The 20585-nt window shown below is 49.2% G+C and overlaps 1 protein-coding gene across 1 annotated transcript in view; it reads left to right on the top strand.

Moving 5' to 3' along the window:
• The window catches only part of Adap2 (ArfGAP with dual PH domains 2), a 43025-nt gene extending 25513 nt beyond the window's left edge, over window positions 1-17512 (top strand). The window contains exons 7-12 of the mRNA XM_010642367.3: window positions 5825-5971; window positions 10211-10294; window positions 12774-12836; window positions 14109-14186; window positions 14855-15083; window positions 16301-17512. Of these exons, the coding sequence (XP_010640669.1) occupies window positions 5825-5971; window positions 10211-10294; window positions 12774-12836; window positions 14109-14186; window positions 14855-15083; window positions 16301-16335 (636 nt within the window). The 3' untranslated portion in view covers window positions 16336-17512. The remainder of the gene's footprint in view (window positions 1-5824; window positions 5972-10210; window positions 10295-12773; window positions 12837-14108; window positions 14187-14854; window positions 15084-16300) is intronic.
• The last annotated feature ends 3073 nt before the right edge of the window (window positions 17513-20585 follow it).

Consider the following 20585-nt stretch of genomic DNA (forward strand, 5'->3'; position numbering starts at 1 on the left):
AAAAAAAAAAAAAAAAAAAAAAAAAAGACTATAAAAAGCTATAAACAACCTTCACACTCTTAAAAACAAAAGCAAACAATCAAGAAAAAAGAAAACACAAAAATAAGGAAAAAAAAAGTCCACTTCAAGGCGTGTCTCTGATGTTACTGGTAGACAAATTGGATGCACAGAGCCCAGATCCATGTTGATTGATCCCAACAGGCCAGTCATAGATGTACAGGGGTAGTGAATAATCCCAGGAGGCCTGAATCTTTAGTTCCACTGCAGTTCAGGCTGATTTCTGGCTGTGAGCCTGGAGCCTGATATGTTCATGTGTCTCCTGGTGGCTTGAACTTGGCTCCTGCTGACTTGACTCAATTCTGCCTCACCCTGAGAATGGGAGCTGCCAGATGAAGCCAGCCTGCTGCTGCTCTGGAGCTCTTGATTTCCAAGCTCAGTCGGTCCCTCTCCAAGATGGCGACTGGCTAATCACCCTCTCCTAGGGCACCTCTGAACCCCAATTACTTAGCAGTCACTTCAGTCTGCTGCATCCACTGTTCCATTCCACTAGTGCATTTCTCTGTGGAGGCCTCTGGCGTCACCAGTAGTCACTGTGTGTTTGCAGGTTTGGGCTGCCCGTCCCATGTAGTGAGTCAGGCCTTGATACCTCCTTCCTCATTGAAGTCACTCTTCACTCTCCCTGTGGGGTTCAATTCTTGCTTCAAATCCTTGCTGGGTGCCAGGGATTGCTTGCCTCCTACTTTTCTTCCTTGTGTTGCTATATTCCAGTGTCTGGATACCAAATCTCTGCTGTTCACCACTTTGCCATCTTCCCAGAAGTCTTTGTGCCCATTTGTATGGGTATTTGTATTTCTATCTACCTCGGGTATATCTAGGAATAGAATTATGCATCATACAGTAACTGTGACCACCTTTTGAAAAATTGCCAGACTATTTTCCAAAGTGGCCGTACCATTTTACATTCCCACCAGTGTACAAGTTCCTAATTTCTCTACTTTTTTTTTTTAGACAAGATCTCACTCTGTTGTTCAGGCTGGTCTTGAACTTACTGTGTAGCCCAGGCTAGCCCGGAACTCATGGCAATCCTTCTGCCACAGCCTCCCAAGGGCTGGGATTACAGGTGTACGTCCTACACCTGGCTCTTATGGTGCTTTTGATTTGTTTCATATTAATGAAGGTGAGCATTTTTAAATATACTTTTTGTCCACCTGTATATCTCATTTTCAGAAATATTTATTCAAATCCTTTTATCATATTTTAATTAGTTGTATTTTCATTTAGTACTTCTTTATAAATTCTAGATACAAGTCCCTTATCAGGTTGTCCTTCTACTTTCTTAGCGATATCCCTTGAAGCATAGAATTTTTAAATTTCGGTGCTCTTCCATTTGCCTTTACTTTTGTGCTTAGGCTTTTAGTGGAGATATGATGTGCTTGAATTTTTTTTTCTTCTTTTTTCGGTTTTTTTGAGACAGGGTCTCACTATGTAGTTGAGACTGACCAAAACCAACTATCCATCCCAGGCTGCCCTCAGACTCACAGTGATCATCCTGCCTCAGCCACCTGAGTGCTGGGATTACAGACGTGCACTACCATGCCCAGGGACTTGAACTTTTTAAAAGATCACTCTGGTTGCTGCTGGCTGAGGATGAGGGAGGGAGGAGATAAGAGTGGAAGCAAAGAAATAAATTAGGACTTTATTTTAATAACCCAAGTGAGGAATAATGATGGATTAGACCAGAATGCAGTGAAGTGGATGGTTAGGAGTTATCAGATTCTGGATTCATTTTGGAAGTAGACCCAGAAAATTACCGAAGGTTTGGATGTGAGAGCTACCAGTGAGTGACATCCTCAGCCCAATTCCCAGATTTTTTTTTTTTTTTTTTTTTTTTTTTTTCATTTTTTGAGACAGAGTCTCATTATGGCGCTTCTCTGGCTAGTCTTGAACTTGTGGGCTCAAGTGATTCTCCTGACTCAGCCTCCTGAATAGCTGGGACTGCAGGCTTGTATCACTATTTTTGGTTCCATTTCCCAGACTGTTGACCTTCAAAACAAGAGGAAAAAATTTGTCATTTGCTGAGATAGCAGAGACTCAGTCCCTAAAAGGGATGACTGAGGTCCTTTTCAGTTTGAGATACTTACTCGTCATGCAGGTGTAGAAATTGCGGAAGAAGTTAGATGATGCTTTTGGAGCTTTGGGTGGGTCAAGTGGGAAGCTGAAGTCATCAGCATATGGACTGGTTTAGCAATGGAAATGGCCAGGATTCCTTGCAAGAAAAAGATGTTGAAGGTCAGACCCAGAGTGCTGGGATTACTCCTGTGTGCCACCACACCCAGCTAGATTCTGTCTTTCTGGGCAGAGTGTTAGGTGCCTCCTGGGAGGGAAGGAACTGGTAGGGCTTCTTCAGAGGCCAGCTACCACTGTGAGGCCTGGGGCAGTCCCGTGTCAGAGGATTTAGAGACCAGAGGTTTCCAACAAAGAGAATGTGAAGGAGTGGCCAGCCAAGTAAGAGGAGGAAGAGCTCTGAGCACTCTAGCCTCTGCTTTCGTTCATTTCCTATACATAGAAAGTGTGATTTCTTTCTCCTGTTGCTTTCCTAGAGAGACCAGAGCAGTGCTAGGAGAGCTGTGGCCGCAGTCTGGGGCCAAGTGAAAATAATAGGGACAGAGCGTTAATCCTCCAAGTGACAGTTGGGATTTTTTTCTCAGTCTTCAGTTGAAAACACGGAGAAGTGCTTTAAAGGCCGGAAGAGAAAGGGTGGGAGCTGTAACCAGTAATCTGGACCACTTAGCAAGATCCTGCCTCAAATTCAAAGGAAAATTAAGACTGGGAATGTAGCTCAGCACTTCTTGGGTTCAGTTTGAATCTCCAGTATTGAAGAAAAAGAAAGAGGGGCAGAGGGGAGAGAGAGGGAGAGAGAGCAAGAAATTAAAGAAAAGATAAAAGGTGCCTGGGGCACACGCCTATAATCCCAGCACTCTGGGAGGTTGAGGTAGGAAGATCACAAGTTTGAATCCAGTCTGGGCAATTTAGCAATTTCAGGAGACCCTGCCTCAGGGTGAAGGCCTTGGGTTCAAACTGCAGTACCACCAAAAGAAAAGAAAAGAAATCATTCTCCTCGCAGTGATTCAAATTAAAATCACAGTGAGATGAGATGAACTGTGTACCCACCAGAATGACTAAAATTAAAAAGGCTGACGGCACCAGGTGCTGAGGTTATAGAATAGCTGGAACGCTCAGGACGTCTTGCTGGTGGTACTCAACCCGAGATAACCCACTTGGGAAATCATTTGGCAGGTTTTAGGACAGCTAGTTACACACTTGACTGTGTAAACCAGCCGTTCCACTTTGAGGTCTTTACTGAAAGGGTACAGAAGCCTATGTTCAGAAAAGGTTGTGTACACAAATGTTCATAGAAGCTTCCTTTGTAGTAGCCAAAACCTGGAAAGAACCCATATGTCCAACTACCACTGAATGAATAAAGAATACTGGCAGAATGGAATATTAGTCAGCAATAAAAAAACAACAAACTGTCGGTTAATTTTATTTATCAGGGGGGTACGGGGGATTGAACAAGACCCTTGTGCTTGCGAGGCAGGTGGGGGAAGCACTGAGCCAAACCCCAGGCCCTTGGTAAATGTTAACAACGTAGATGAACCTCAAAAACTTTATTCTCAGCAAAAGAAGCCTTAAAAAAGAGTACTGTATGATTCCATCTCTGAAATTCTACAAAAGGTAAAATCATTCTTTACCAATAGAAGGCAGATACATGCTTGTCTGATGTTGGAGTGGAATAGAGATTAGCAGCAAAGGGAAGGAACTCTTTTGGGGTGAGAGTAAGGCTTTGTATTTTTTGTTTGTTTGTTTGTTATTATTTTGCCCAGGCTGGCCTTGATCTTGAGATCCTTCTTGCCCGTGTCCTCAGCCACTGGGATTACAGGTGTGCACCACTGTGCTTGGCTAAGCTGTTCTTTTTTTTTGAGACAGGGTCTTGCTATGTAGTTCAGGCTGGTCTTGAAGTCATTATGTAGCCCAGGCTGGCCTTGAACTCTGGCAATCCTCCTTCCTCAGCCTCCCAAGTGCTGGGATCACAGGTCTGCGCCACCACGCCTGGCCAAACTATTCTTGAAATGAGTAGCTTTGTGCTCATAAATCATACCTCAACAAACTCGATTAAATGAAAATTAACAATGAGGTACAACTCTATAACCATCGTATTGGCAAATATCAATATATTTAGGCGGGGGATGTGGCTCAGTGGTTCGCTGCCTGCCTCGCAAGTGCAAGGACCTGAGTTTGATCCCCGGTACCAAAACAAAACAAAATACTGGGGATCAAACTCGGGTCCTTGCACTTGCGAGGCAGGCACCAGGACCACTGAGCTACATCCCTGGCTCTGTATTGGGAGATGTGTCAGGCATGAACGAAGATGCAGTTGAAGGGGAGCTCTTCTGCGTCATTGACAGAAGTGTTGGTTCAGCCGCTGTGGGCTGTCCTGCAGAGTTACTGGCTGTTTCCCGTGAGTTGAAAATGTTCAAAAGTGTGATCTAGCAATTGCATCCCCAAATATGCACTGCGATCGACAGAAACTCCCACAGATGTGTGCCAGGGACATAAACTGACCGTAGAATAATTTATGGTAGCAAAAAACCATAAATAATCTCCATAGAGGTCAATAGGAAGGTAGGTTGATAAGCTTTGGTGTATTCAACATGGGTAGACGTCAGAAATGTGTTTTGGTTTTGGTACCGGGGATCGAACTCAGGACCTTGTACTTGCAAGTTAGGCGGCAGCACGACTGAGCTAAATCCCCGGTCCCTAGAAATATAATATTGAGTGACAAAAGGAAGGCAAAATGGTCCATGTGTGATGACACCATTTATGTGAATTAGAGCCTTAGAAGAAAACACCATGAATTGTTCATAGATGTGTGCATGTGTGTCTGTGTGGGTACAAGTATAAAAACAGGACCAGAAAGAGCAACACCAAACCTGTGACAGTGGTTGCCTTGGGGAATGCAGGAGCACAGGGGAGGTGAGTCTTACTTAAGGGAATTGGTGTGTGTGTGTGTGTGTGTGTGTGTGTGTGTGTGTGTGTGTGTGGTTTTTTGAGGCAGGGTCTCACTGTGTAGTTGAAACTGACCTGGAACTCACTATGTAGCTCAGGCTGGTCTTGAACTCACAGTGATCCTCCTGCCTCAGCCTCCCAAGTGCTGGGAATACAGGCATGTGCCACGGTTTAAAGGAATTGGTTTTTTTTAGTAATATCTTTTTTTTTTCCTTTTTCGGTGCTAGAGGTGAACTGAGGGCCTTCAAGGCAAGTGCTCCACCACAGAGCTATATCCCCAACCTGGTGATGTTCTATTTCTTTTTTTAAAATTGAGGAAGAACATTGACAAAAGTAGATTTTAAAATATTGTTAGTATTTCTCCTAGTACGTTTTTAGAAAGAATAATCTTCCGGTGATCTTCGGAGAAAAACCTGGTGAAGAGCATTATAGGCCAGAGATGGTGGTGCATGCCTGTAACCCTTGCTACTTGGGAGACTGAGGCAAGAGAACCACAAGGTCAAGCCTAGCCCAGGCAACTCAGTGACTTAGTGAGATCCTGCCTCAAAATACCAAATAAAGAAGGTCTGAGGATATAGCTCAGTGTAGAGGCCCTGAGTTCAATCTCCAGTACTAGGGGGTAAAAAAGACATTAGACATTAGAGCAAGGACATTTAAGCCCAGAAAATAGTACATTGTTTTTCTGTTTGCCTTAGGGTCTTGATGAATGTGATGTAAGGACACCCTGCTAACCCCTGCCACTCTTTCTCTCTTTCAGGATAAAAGCCCCAAAGCTGTCATCAGCATCAAGGACTTGAATGCCACTTTCCAGACAGAGAAGATAGGGCACCCCCATGGGCTGCAGATCACCTATGGGAGAGAGAGCCACACTCGGAACCTGTTCCTGTATCACGAGAGCGGGAAGGTGAGGTGCCCGGTGTGGCCGCCCCCGCCTCCTGTGGGCACCTGGGCGCTGCAGGCTGGGCTCACTGCCTCCCTGGCTTGTTTCGAGGTGCACTCTGTTGCCCCTTCGGGCTTGCTCCTGCTGCTCACCTTCACCTGTTTTCATTTCCTGGTCTGAGATGGAGCTATGAGGAAGGCAGAGTGAGATGTGAGGCAGGAAAGTGGCAGGTGCCGGGGACATATGTGAACAGTGCATGGCCGCCAATGAGAGTCCAGTTAGCAGAAGGCCCAGCGAGGGCGAATCGAGCCAGGGCAGAGACTCTGAATAGGGGAGGTACTCCCCACTTCCAGGACAGGGAGGTCAGGTGTGAGCCTTGCTTCTTGGCTGTTGTCCTGGATTCAAAGCTTTGGTTTCACCCGCTTGTGAGAGCTGGAGCCTCAGGTCCAGGCAGACCTACTCGATTAGCAGCTGCCCTCTTGACAGGGTCCTGGGCCATCCCCTGATGCGCATTAACGCTAAAAAGCATCACTGACTGGGCCAGGAGGTCAGCTCAGGCAGGAGACCAAGTCCAAAAGAATGATCTAGATCAGAGCCTGAGTAGGGTCAGATCATGGGGCAGGGGACAGAGACGCCACCTAGGGGAGGAGGGGAGCTGGGGCTGACGGTTTTATCTGTGGCCTCTGTTGGAAACACCTGCTGCTGAGTGTTGCGTATCAGGTCATAATCCCCAAGACAACCCTGAGGACGTTTTGTGCCCGTGCTCCTGAGAGAGTGGACTTAGTAGGTAACTTGCTCAGGGTCACATAGCCCTGTACCCATTTGACCACCCCACATGCCTCTGCTGCTGGAGAACCTTTGGCGGCAGGATCCAGAAAGTAGGGGCATGGACTCGGCCTTGCTGAAGGTCTCTCACACCGGGGTGGGGACCATGGGCTGCCCTGGCAGTGGCCTTCTTGCTTCTTTCATGTTCTGGGTGGGTGCCTGGAGCCGTAGTCTGAAGTGCAGGGAGCCGAGCCTAAGCCTGTCGCTCCTGGCCGAGTCACTGGGACAGGTCCCTTCCCTCCTGAGGCAGTTGGTTTGTTTGTAGATTCTCCCATCCACCTCTCAGAGGGGCTTTAGAAGCGGGTGGGGAGGGGTGACCGAGAAGCATGGATGTGTTTCATAACCTTGGAGTGCGTTACAAGCAGTTGTTGGAGTTCTTTGCTCATGACCACACCACATGTGCAGGACAAAGTCGATAGCCAATCTCACGCCTGCGTCATGATTCCCAGGTGAATTCACAGTCACTGAATTCGGAAGGATTGAGCCTCTGCAGAGTGCCGAGGTTCTGGGGAGCATGGTGGTGAAGGATGCCGAGCCGTGGGCCTCCAGGAGGAGGGAGTCAGGGAGACAGGCACTGATGACCGGGTGTGATGGGAATGGCCACACGTGTGTGTGTGTGGTGGGGCGCTGTATCAGAAGTCTTTCCCGAGGAAAGTTTCTGTTTAAGAACTAGTTGCTATGCTAAAAAGGAGCACACTCAGCCAGGTGTGGTGGCGCACACCTGTAATCCCAGCCCTCAGAAGAAGGCTGAGGCAGGAGGATCGCTGTGAGTTCGAGACCAGCCTGGTCAGATCAGTCTCAACTACCCAGTGAGATCTTGTCTCAAAAAAACCAAAAAAAAAGGGACCACACTCAATCTGGTTTAAAGGACGTGGACTGGGAAGATATGCAAATATTTATCTCAAGGGCCAGAGTATGGCTGGGCCTTCTGAGAGATTAGCATCGGGAGCTGTGTGTGAGAGAGAGACAGAGACAGAGACAGAGATGAAAACAAGGAGAAGAGAGAACAAGAAAATGAGACAAACGGTGGGGGAGGAGACTGAGAGAGAGAAAACCCGCACACTTTCTAACACATACACGTTATTCCTAGGCCCGGGATTTAGCCCAGTAGTTCCGCCCCCTGCCTCGCAAGCGCAAGGTTCCCAGTTCAATCCCCAGTACCAAAAATAAAACAAAACATTTACAGCCATACAAGTTATTCCATCACACTAGGTTTCAACTAAAGTCATCCTTTGTTTCTCTAAATTCAGGGGCCTCATTTCCAAGTTTAGCAAGAAATCTAACTATTAGTCACCTTTCCTCCTCTCTTCTTTGGTCTTACTTGGGGCCTGGACAGTCTTGGAGGTGTAGAGGGGATCCTTGGTCCTCAGACCGTGGGGTGGGGGTGTCCCTGCCGCTCTCCCCATATCCAGCCTGGCTAGACACCAATGGCAGCCCCTCCACACCAGGCACTGCCTCAAGGACTTCTGCTGAGATGCAGCGTCTTTGTCAGTTCTGTAACCTGGCTCTCTCCCACTTGCCCAGGGTGGTGCAGCTGGCAACCCAGAGGTGGCCTTCCTTCTCTTTCCCTGGGGACTCCAGCTTCTCTGTTAGATGGGCAGTAATGGGCCGGGGATTTAGCTTGGTGGTTCTGCCCCCTGCTTCGCAAGCAAGGACCTGAGTTTGATCCCCAGTACCAAAAAAATGAGGAAAGGCATCAGAACACTGTACGTACAAGATGGGCATTAATGACAGCGGCAAATTCATGCTTGCAGGAGCAAGCTAGGAAATTCAGAAGTAAAAGGGTGGAGGTTGTCACAAACAGGAAAACCTGCATAGAGAATTGAAACAAAAACAAACTTTCAGGAATCAAACATGTATGCAGGGGCTAGGGATACAGCTCAGTGGTACAGAATTTACTTAGCATGTGCAAGGTCCAGGGTTCAATCTTCATTTACTGCAAGAGGGGGTCAAAAAAAGAGAAGCCCAAACATTTATATAGGTTGGATTTGGCCCCAGGACTAACTGTCTCTGACAGGAGAGACTTTGTGAAGTGAAGGCCTGGAGGCGTTTTTTTCTTAAACATTCCTGGAACAGGACTGGGGATTTAGCTCAGTGCTTCCGCAGCCTGCTTTGCAAGCTCAAGGTCCCAAGTTTCAACCTTAGTACCAAAAAAAAAAAAAAAAAAAAAAAAAATTCCCGGAACAATGATCTCAGAACTTTGGAATACTAGACCCCTGTCCTTAGGGCAGTGAAAGGGAGAAAATTGTTTAATTCCTTTGAAACCATACTCAAATAACTTTCTCAATCACAATATTACATCAAAATATATTACTTCAGGGCCAGGGATTTAGCTCAGTGGTTCTGCCACCTGCCCTGCAAGCACAAGGACCCAAGGTCGATCCCAGGTACAAAAATAAATAAATAAATAAAAATAAAATACACATGCGCACACGCACGCACACACACACACACACACATATATACATACATACATATATATACTTCAGTCCACACTGAAGGTATTTGAACAGGTCTTTCAGCCTCCCAATTCCAGACTCCTGGGAGAGATAATATGATAAGCCCAATTAAGCCTCTGTGCTATACCTATGCTCTTTCCCTTTCTGTGGCCAAGAAATGGACAAAAGGTGGGGATGTGGGGTATGCGTGGTGGGGCGGTTCTTAGAGAAGCAGGTCTGTGGCTGAGCAACCACCCACCAGTTTCTTACAACAGCTAAGCTAACCTGCAGGAAGACTGACATGGCCTAGGTAAAAGCTATGCATGGTTGGGTGCGGTGGTATACGCCTGTAATCCCAGGTGCTCTCAGGCCGAGCCAGGAAGATTGCTGGTTCAAGAGCAGCCTGAGAAATTTTGGAAGATCTCGTTTAAGTTTAAAAAATAAAAAGGGCTGGAGGTGTTGCTCAGTGGTAGAGTGCCCCTGAGTTTGATCCCCAGTACTAACAACAATGTGTGTGTGAGGGAGGTTGGTGTGAAACTGTGTCCAGCTTGGGGGAGCGTCCTGTGCTGTGGGAGGTGAGCAGTGCGTGAGGAGTCAGCAGTTGTGTGTGGAAGGTGCTCAGAGGGCAGAGTAAGTCATGCTAAAGAATTTAGGGTAGGGCTGGGTGTGCGTAGAGCTTGCCTAGTGCGTGCCAGGCCCTGTGTTCAGTTCCCAGTACCAAAAAAAGGCAGGAAGGAAAAAGAAAAGGCAAACCACATTCTAAGCCACGTGTGTCACTTCCAGCTCACCTGAGCCCTCGCGGTGGCTCTGAGTTCTGTGGCTTCCTGCTTGCTTGGTGGCCCCTGGGCTGTGATACAGTCCTCCGAGGATGGCCCTAGGTGGAGCTGTGTGGTGGGGACGGATGTGCCAGAAACCTCACAGCCCTAACCCCACCACCTGGGTCAGTTGCCACCACCTCAGTCTCACCAGCTGTCCGTGTTCTTTGCGTTTTTCTTGGTAGGAGATCGTGGACTGGTTCAACGCTCTCCGAGCAGCCCGTCTGCAATACCTAAAAATGGCCTTTCCTGACCTCCCGGAGGCTGAGGTGAGCTGGATGTGGACCCCAGCTTCTGAGTCTGCCCACTGCCGCCTCCTTTTCTCTCTGTCTAGGTCAAACTATGTTTGTTGCAGGCCAGGTCTTGAGATTTGGCGGGGGGCTGGGCCTCTACCCCAGGGGAAGCCAAAGACTTGGTCTTGGGCAGGCTGGAGGGGTACGAGTGAAGCGGCCTCCAAAAAGCAGGTCATTTTTGGAATACATGGCTGTGATCACATTGTCAATGGGCTCAGCCTTTGAGGGTCTCTTTCTGGCCTCTTCTCGCACTCAAATGTACAGATGACCCCTAAATACTACTTACAAAGTGCTTTTAACTCACTTTATTTCCTAACCCCTTTTATCTAGTCATCCCCTAGAGCGGGCAATTACATGGAGTGATTATTCCCATTTTACTCATGAGAAACTGAGTCCCAGGAAGGGCAAGTGAAGGGTCTCAGAAGGCCTTGGCACCCTCCCATTAGTTAGGAGCAGGTCTGTTTGCGATGGCCAAGGGATATTAAGCTCGAGAACTTCATCTTAATTGTCCCCAGACATCCGGGGACTCCACCCTCAGTGGTGGCTAGGGAGGGCCCACATGTTGCACATGTCTGTGCATGTCTTTCACTGACTTACTATGTGACCTTGCAGGTCACAGCCCCTCTCCAAGCATCTGTTTCCATATTGGTAAGATGGCGGTTGCTTCAGGTCAACTTCAGGACCCTCCAACTCTGAAGTGCTGTGGTCTGATCCCTATTTTAGGCTCCCCTCTGAGAGAGTTTTGAAATGACTGAGGTGGAGAGACCATATTAATGCTTGGACTTTTTTTTATTTTTTTAATTCCTGTTTGCTGCTCCTTGAAAGCCTAAGTCTTCCCCAGTGCCCGGGTTGCAGGGAGCTCGGTGTCTGGAACAGGGTCCACTCTGGGCCCAGGGATGCAAGGAGTCGGCAGCTCCCCGGGGTCAGTTCTAGCAAGGCTGAGGTTAGAATCCTGGAGGTCACGGTGAGTCAAGGTCAGTGTGCTGGTTATGGCTGGTTCCTATTGGCCAGAAGTCCAGAGTGTGGACTGGTGACCAGGAGGAGGAAGGACAAAGTGCAGATGCTCTGCCTTATTTAATCTGGGCCAGCTTCCCGTCTTTGCTGACTTGTATGCGGGAACTTGGTCTTTGGCTAGTGTCCTCAATGTCCCCTGGCCTCCCCTTGAGCATCACTACCCTTGTGCATCCCCAGGCTCCTCCCAGCACACCTCTCTGTCTTTCCTCTCGCCCTGTGTCTGTGTGCCATGTCAGGCTCTGGGCCGCCACCCCGGCCTGGCTCAGACTGAAGGGTTCAGATGCTAGAAATTCAGGGAAACCCTGTGGGCTTGTGGTCTTTTCATCGGGAGCCCATGTAGGGCTGGGAGGAGAGCTCAGTGGATGAGTGCTAGGGCAGCATTTGTTAAGATCTCAGTTCACAGACTCTGAAGCAGAGGGCAGGCCATCTCGCTTCTGTGAGCCTCTGTGTGCTGTCTGTGACCAGGAGGACAGTGGCTACCTTAGGGGCTGTTGTGGCAATCGCAGGAGCCCCGTGGTCTGCAGGCCAGCAGTGAGCACTCCACCCCGGTGATGTCTCTTCCTCCCGTCATTTCCCTGGGCCTGGAGTGGCCCTGTGCTCGCTCAAGTTCAGGAAGCAGACAGAGCTTCATCTGTTTTCTGTAACGGAGGATGAAAGCCTCTCTAATGCATTTTGGGAGAAGGGATTTTCATTTCTAGCTCCTGACCTTCCTCTTTTCAGACCTCCCATCATAGGAGGCCAGTGCCAGTCCCTGGCAGCCTTTCTGAGCACAGGGCAGGCAGCTGGAAGGGCTGCTGGTGGTCACGGGACTGAGTCTCCTCGTTGTGCAGGGACCCAGAGGAGCTTACCGAGGTCACGTGGCTGGAGGAGGTCAGAAGCGCAGCCAGAGCCCAGGTCTCCTGACTCCTGTCTCCTGTTTACCTACTCCGTTGTCACCTCCTCGTGGCCCTGTTGCAGCGTCCCTACCAGTGCCCAGGCCTCAGCTGGGGCCTGCTCAGAAGGCTCTGGCGTGTTCACACTTCAGTGTCATAGTGTGGTGGCCCGGCATGTGGCTGCCGCTTCCTCATGCTGTGTGGCTTTGAGACTGACAAGACTCTCCTCCCAGGGTGGTTGAGAATCGCACCCAAACCCTGCCACACAGTAGGGCCTGGGACAGTGCTCCCTGGCCCCAACAGGGTCTCCTCGCAGCCTTGCCTGAAGGAGTCCTTAAAACAAGCCCTTCACCCCTGACTCAGCCGTGCCAGGAAGCTCTGCAAACATCTGGGGTGCTGTCGACTGATTTTGTTGAAACGGGAACATCACACCTTCCATATATAACCCAGCCATCGAGTATACACTTCCTTCCCCATCCCGCACTTCCCCTTTGGTCTGGGAGCCGAGCTCTGGGAACCTTGACCTCTGGTGTGTGAGTGGGGGTCAGCGTCCATCTCTCTCCCGACAGCTCGTCCCCCTCATCACCAGGAACTACCTCAAACAAGGCTTCATGGAGAAGACCGGTCCAAAGGTACATCCACCCCTCCTTGGGGGAGCCTGTGGGCCCGGCCCTGGCCCAGTCACCAGTAGGGCAGGATTGGGGAGGTGAAGGAGTGGGGAGGCAGGGCTGCAAAGGGAAGGAAGGGAAGTTAGCTCAGGTGGAAGTTCCTGGACTGAAGGTCTGAGCGGCGTTGGCAGGGCCGTGTTCCGACTCGCTCTGGGGCTTCTCCCTCTCCTCGGCAAACTCAGTTTCCCTCAACATCAGCTTCTTTCCTCTGAACTCGTGCGACCACCCCTGCCCCTGGGAAAGGGGAGCTGAGAAGGGACTCCCTGGGGAGACAGCTTTGGGGCGCTCCAGAACCTCTGGTGCTCTGTGCCAGGAGCCCACCAGCACTGCCAGGGGAGACCGGGCCTGTGACTGGCTGAGGAAACACGCGTGCTCCGTGGGGGCTGCCCCAGTGTCCCCGCGCGCCACCTCCCCAGCACACCCTCCCTGCCTCCAGCTCGGCCTGGCTCCCCTTGCCGAACCGCCACCAGGGCTTTCTCATGCCCGCTTCTCTGTGCAGGAGGGGAAGGCGGACGCCATTGTGGGGCAGGGCCTGGATGCTGAGCTGAGGGAGGCAAGTTCAAAGTCAGAAGTCCGGCTGGAGGGGGTCCTGGTGATTGCAGGGGCTGTGGGAGAGGGGAGAAGGAGGGAGAAAGCAGAGCTTCCCCCTGAAACATTCTGCAAAAGTGGCGGCATTCTAGTTTATTTTTAAAGGTTTAATGTGTTCCTGTGATACACTAACTATTAAAAGGAGAGCGAAATTGTCAGGAGATAGCATAAAGGAAAGCCTGGGCAGGCTGAAAAGGTTCCTTCCTCCACCAGCCAGGCACAGCCCCTCTCCGTGGCTCTCGCCCAGGCCTGGAGCATTCTCCCTGCTGACTGAGGTTAGAATGTGACCAGGGCCAGTACTTTCAGCCCTGAGGAGCAGGAGCCACTTCTGATTTTCCCAGCTCCCTTTTTCTGAGACTTCTTTGTCCACAGCCTGAGAAAGAGGGAAGCACCCCTTCCAACTCCAGGCCGCACCTGGAGACAGCAGGGCCAAGTAGGCAGAGGGCAGAGCTGGGTAAGGTGGCAGCTGGGGACTGGGAGGGGAGGGGCAGAGCCCAGGCCCTGGGGAGAAGCACCAGGGAACCTGACTGGGAAGCCAGCAGGGCTGGAGAACCAGGGGGACTGGCCCGTGGCCTAGGCTTGGCCTGAGCTGATCCCGACCTCTGTCCCCTGCTTTACCATCCTGGTAAGAGGTTCCCTCTCTTGCAGCAGAGAGAACCTTTCAAGAAAAGGTGGTTTTCCTTGGATCCCCAGGAACGGAGGCTGCTCTATTACAAGAACCCCCTGGTAAGAACTACTTCCCGAGTTACCCAGACCAGGGCTTAGCCTGAGTGCTGGGATTTCACGCCTGCGCCATCACATCTGGCTAGGGCTTCATCTAACCAGGAGGCGAAGAGTGGAATGGTTAGAGGTGTGGGCCTGGAAGGCAGGGGTCTGGCTCTGTCTCAGCCCTGCCTTTGCAGTGGCTGGCATGCCCTGGGTAGAGGGTACACTTAGCTCTCTGTGTCGCAGTTTCCTCCTCTGAAACAAGGCTTACTTTATTTATTTTTTGTTTCATTTTGTTTTGTTTTTTGAGACAGGGTCTCACTATGTAGTTGAGAGTGGCCTGGACCTCACCATGTAGCCCAGGCTGGTCTCGAACTCACAGTGATCCCCCTGCCTCAGCCTCCCCAGTGCTGGGATTACAGGCGTGCACCACCACGCCTAGCTAACAAGGCTTAAATGCCTTGATCGGAAGTTGCTGTGATAAATGAAGTTGATGTACTGTATGAGTTGCAACATACAAAGCACATGAGTTCCTCGTGCTCAGTGAGCTCTCTGTAAACCTTAGTTATCTTTTCAATGGAGGATGTGTCATTTGTTTTAGGATTTCAATGTAGCAGAGCTGTCAGGGGTGCAGGGACCCTTCTGCCCCAGCGCTGGCTTGGGACGTACAGACGCCTTCTGGTTTTCAGGATGCCTTCGAGCAGGGCCAGGTTTTTCTGGGGAGCAAGGAGCAGGGATATGAAGTACTTGAAGAGCTGCCCAAGGGAGTCCGGGGAAATCGCTGGAAAGCAGGCCTCACCGTCGTCACCCCGCGGCGGAGATTCGTCCTCACCTGCCCCAGCGAGAAGGAGCAGCGGGAGTGGCTGGAGTGTTTACGGGATGTCCTTTCCCGCCCCTTGACACCTCTCCACCTCCTCGGTGAGCAGCCACGGGCCAGGGCGGCGCTCTTGGCTGGGGACAGAGTAGGGCTTCTGCATTTGGGCTCAGCTGTGAGGCCCAAATAGCCCTGACTCTGTGCTTTCTGTGGTCTTCGCTTCCTGCCTAAGAAAAGCACAGACGCTGCGCATCATTACCACAGAGTCCCCTGGGCACCCCAAGTTCCTCTAACAGAGTCCTTGTCCATGAGCTTCTAGAGGAATTTGGCCCTGGCTGAACCTTTGAGGCCGCCTCTCCCCTGCCTGCTTGAGCAGCTGGGCAGTTCCCTCACCCCTGGCCTGGCCTTTCTGGCTGAGGTCGCCCTGCTGAGCAGTTCCTGGGATCCTGGATTCCTGGCTCCACTCTGCTCTGGGTGGGGTGGGGCTATTTATGGTGCTTTCTTTTTTCAGTCTCTCTCCTACTCCTTGTCACAGGGAGACTTCCCTATCTGCTTGTGGCCCTTGCAAAAGGCCAGATGTGCTGAGCTAGAACAGAAAACTTGTGGCCCGGGCCTGGCTTCTGGGCATGAAGTTCTTTCTGGAAAAGCACAGCTAGAGCAGGTGACTCCCACAGAGTCCCTTGGGGGAGCCCTTGTGCCCTCTAAGTCTGCTGAGGATAAGCACAAACTCTCTTCACTGTCCCAATTCTTGAAGCCAGAGGAACTCGGAAACCAAGAAGGGATGCTGCTGTTTTCTTTTGTTCTGGGCCTGAGTCTCTTGGTTCCTCTCCTTCTGTGTGTCTCTGTCTCTTCATTTTTTTCTCCCTCTCTGGGATGTGTGTGTGTGTGTGTGTGTGTGTGTGTGTGTGTGTGTGTGTGTGTTCCCTTTGTCATTTTTTCCATTTATTTTTAAATTTTATTTTTGCTTTTCTTTCCCAACAATGTGTGTGTGTGTGTGTGTGTGTGTGTGTGTGTGTGTGTGTGTGTTCCCTTTGTCATTTTTTCCATTTATTTTTAAATTTTATTTTTGCTTTTCTTTCCCAACCTATTTTGCTTTTTTGTTGTGTGCATAGGGTTTTGTTTTTGTTTTGTTTCACTATGTGACCCAGGCTCTCCTTGAACTTGTGGAAATCCTCCTCCCTCAGCTTCCTGAGTGATTACAGGCGTGCACTATCCCACGCTGCCCCAAACTTTTTTATTCTAGCTCCCCTGATATCGTATGCCTTTCCCCAGAACTGCCCTCACATGGCCACCTCCCTCAGCCCCTTTGTTTCCCTTCCAGGTGCACCCATAGAGAGTGGGCGCAGCAACAGGTGACCTTCGGCTGAGGAGCTGGCCAGCCACCTGGTGCAAAGGAGAAGTTCTCACTCTGCCCCTCATGCCCAGCAAGGGTGCCTGAAGCCTGCAGCCACCCCTGGCCATGAGCAGCGCACAGACTGAAGCTGCAGTTTATCTTCCTGCTCCCTGGGCCTTCCGCACTGCCCAGATTTGGGGAGCTCAGGCTCCAGTACAGTACCTACCCCCCACCCAAGCACACCCAGGCTTGAGGCACCCTGAAGGCCCAGCACTTCCTCCGATCTTAAATAGGAGCATGGAAATGTAGGGGCACCCACAGCATGGTACAAATGGCATCTTGCCCCATAAGTAAAAGTTCAGTCTGAATCTAACCATAAGGAATATAGACAAATTCAAATTCACAGGGCTGGGGATTTAGCTCAGTGGTTCCGCTGCCTGCCTTGCAAGTGCAAGGACCCAAGTTCGATCCCTCGTACCAAAAAAAAAAAAAAAAAAGCAAATTCACATTAGGCAATTCTACTAAACAACTAGCCTGGACTCTCAAAGATACAGTCTGGAAATTTGAGATGAAAAAGGACTAAGAACTGGCAATCAGATGCAATTCATGGTTCTTGGTTGGATCCTGGATTTTAAAAATCAACACCAGTTTTAGGCCTGGTGCTGTGTGTATGTCTGAAATCCCAGCACTTTGGGAGGCTGAGACAGGAAAATGGCCAAGTTTGAGCCTCGCTTGGGAAACTTAGCAAAACCTTATCTCAAAATTTAAAAATAAAAATAAGCTGGGGACACAGCTCAGTGTGAAGGCCCCTGGTCAATCCCCACTACTGCAAACAACAAAGAGCTACAGAGGATACGACTGAGATGATTGAAGAAATATAAATATGGATGTATATTGGCTAATAATATTGTAAGACTGATAATCATGCTGTATTTGTATGGGAGGACCACTGCTGAGGCAAAAACGTAGTGATGCCTACAACCAATTCCTAAATGGTCCAACAAAACCTAAGTGTACATATACATTTTTAATGAACAGAGTATATGTGTGTATATTCATACAGATACAAAGATTATACATGGGGGAGAGAGAGAACCACTGTGTAAAACGTCAGTGACTGACGAATCTAGATGAAATATATGTGGACATTTATTTTCCTGTTCATGCAAATTTTGTACAGATTTAAAAATTTTCATATTGCCAGGCGTGGTGGTGCACGCCTGTAATTGCAGCACTTGGGAGGCTGAGGCAGGAGGATCCTTGCAAGTTTGAGACCAGCCTGGGATACATAGTGAGTTCCAGTTCAGTCTCAACTACTAGTGAGACCCTTTCTCCAAAAACAAAAAAGAAAAAAAAAGTTTTCATATTAAAAACCTGAGAAAAAAATGGTTTAAATACCTACTTTTCATTCTTGAAAAATAGTGGTTTTTCTTCATGAGTTAAAAATGCTATTGGAGTTTGGCACCATGACATACGTGTAGTCTTAGCTACTCACAAGGCTGAGGCAGGGAGATCATTTAAATCCAGGTTTTGAGATTAGCCTGGACAACATAATGAGATGTTGGCTCAAAAATAAAAGTACCTGACCAGGTGTGGTGGCGCACGCCTGTAATCCCAGCACTCAGGAGGCTGAGGCAGGAGGATCGCTGTGAGTTCAAGACCAGCCTGCGCTACACAGTGAGTTCCAGGTCAGTCTCAACTACACAGTGAGACCCTGTCTCAAAAAAGCCAAAAAAAAAAGTGAAACCTTGAATAGATTACTCAAAGGGCCTAAGGTAAGGCAAACACTTTTTAAGCTAAGAGAAGAAAATGCTTAAAGGCTCTGAGATGGAAAAGGGGAGCTGAAAGGTCTCAGGTGGCTGGAATGTTAGAGAAACATTACCAAGACCCCTGCTCTATGAGTCTTTGTTCTTTTCCCTCCCATGGAGGGACTTGCAGAAACAGACTTGACTTTGATGGACACCCAGAGAGTTGAGAGAGTTGTTATGGGAGTCTCTGCATAGCCTGGTGAGTAGTCATGCATATTGTCATCCCAGCTACTCAGGAGGCTGAGGCAGAAGGATTGCAAATTTCAGGCCAGCCTGGACAACTTTGAAAGACTGTGTCTCAAAACAAAAATTTTAAAAGGCTGGGCAGGGCCGGGGATTTAACTCAGTGGTTCTGTCACCTGCCTCACAAGTTCAAGGTCCCCAGTTCTATCCCTAGTACCAAAAACAAAAAAGGCTGGGGAGCTGGGTGTGTATCCCACACCTGTAATACCAGCATTCTGGAAGGGTGAGGCCAGAGGATTGCAAGTTAATGCACACCCCAGCATGGGCAAGTTAGTGATTTAGCAAGAAATTTCAAAAGGCTGGAGATAGATGTTGCTCAGTGCAAAGGCTCTGGGTTTAATCCTCATCATAAACAAGAGGGCCAGGGATTTACCTCAGTGGTTCCTGCACCTACCTGGCAAGTGCAAGGACCAGAGTTCAGTTCGATCCCCGGTATGAAAAAAACAGTACCATACATAAGAAAACAAAGAAACAAATAGGGATGGAGGCATCAATCAACATTAGAGCACTTGCTCAGCGTACACAAGGCCCTGAGTTCAGTCCCCAGTGTTGTGGGAAGAGAACCGGTATGGGGGAGGAAGAAATCAAGGAAAGGGGAATGGGAGGAGAGAGGTCTCTGCATGTTATGGGGTTTGGACCCCCAATCACAGGGTAAGCAACATATAAGAGTCTCTCCTGAAGCCTCATGACTGCCCACATAGGAAAGCAGCTCTTCTGACTCCCAAAGCACCCTGGAAACGTCTCTCAACACTCACTGAAGACGGGTGTGGTGGCTCACATCTGTGATCCCAGCACTCAGGAGGCTGAGGCAGGAGGATCACTGTGAGTTGGAGACCAGCCTGGGCTACACAGTGAGTTCCAGGTCAGCCTCAACTACATAGTGAGACCGTCTCAAAAAACAAAGCAACAACAACAACAACAAAAACACTTGCTGGGGTGTACATCAAGGGTCAATCCCTTTTCGGCCTTTCCTACCAGCTCTGCTAAGTGTTGAGCTACTCCAGTAAGTTTTGAGGATGAGCAAATCAATCAGGGAACATATGGTCTAGAGGGGAAGAAAGAGAAAACAAGCGGGAACAAAGCTACCCAAGGGGAAACGGCTTCTAAGTGTGGGAGCCCTGTAGAGGCGCAGAGAACAGACACAAGAGGTGAAGCTCCAGTGAAATGGTCTGCCTGTTTATTGTTGGTGTGTTTTGGCTTTTTGAGACAGAATCTCCCTGGGTGGTCCAGGCTGGCCTTGAACTGGTGGCAGTCCTCCTGCCTCAGCCTCCCCAGAGCTGGGATTACAGGCGTGCACCACCATGGAAGTTTCTATTACATGAATCAGTCCCAACTGAAAAAATTCTCCGAAAGAGATGATCTCTATGCTGAATTCTAAGAATGAGTAGAAGATCCTTGAGTTGGGGTGGGAGAAGCAGAAAAGAAGCATTAGAACGGCCCAGAGAGAAGAGAAGACTTTTGGATAAGTGACTATGGCTACAGGACACGTGGCCGGGGAAGGAGAAATAAGGACAGGTGAGATCGGAAGATGGTTTGCTCCCAGGAATGGCGGAGCTGCTAACATCAGAACAACCTTTGGGCAGATAACCATGATAAACTCTGGAGAGACAAACCGAAAACCTATCCGAAGGCACTGAAAAGTGACCAAAGGCCGGAGCTGGCACTAGGAAGCAGGAAATGGCCTAGTAAGTCTCTCATTTTTCAGTTTTCACCTGAAGGCAGGCCCGAGTCAGTGCCTTAGGGAGTCACCAAAATCCGGCAGAAATCTCAATCTTCCTGACTGAAAAACAGAAGCAGAGTTCAAGGTGAGCGCAGCAACTGGAATGTGAAAGGAGGAAATCTGGGAGGAGAGGACCGTGGAGAGGACCAGTGAATTTGGTGGATATAGTGAGACTGTAGTTGTCGAACTCAATTTGTTTCAAATTCATGTTCAAACATTGAAAAGTCTGAGAACTAACCAAATTATTCCCATAAGAAATCATGGAAAATCAAGTTATTGGTTCGGAGGCCCAGAAATTGCACTTATAAATTCATTTTCCAGCCGTGCATGGTGGCGCATGCCTGTAATCCCAGCACTTGGGAACTGAGGCAGGAGGATGGCTGTGAGTTCGAGACCAGCCTGGGCTACATAGTGAGTTCCAGGTCAGTCTCAACTACATAGTGAGACCCTGTCTCAGAAAAAAAAAAAAAAATTTTTCCAGGAGTTTAACAAATTTCACAAT

The sequence above is a fragment of the Fukomys damarensis genome, unplaced genomic scaffold (assembly GCF_012274545.1).
Source record: "Fukomys damarensis isolate Sample0158 unplaced genomic scaffold, DMR_v1.0_HiC HiC_scaffold_13, whole genome shotgun sequence".
NCBI lineage: Eukaryota > Metazoa > Chordata > Mammalia > Rodentia > Bathyergidae > Fukomys > Fukomys damarensis.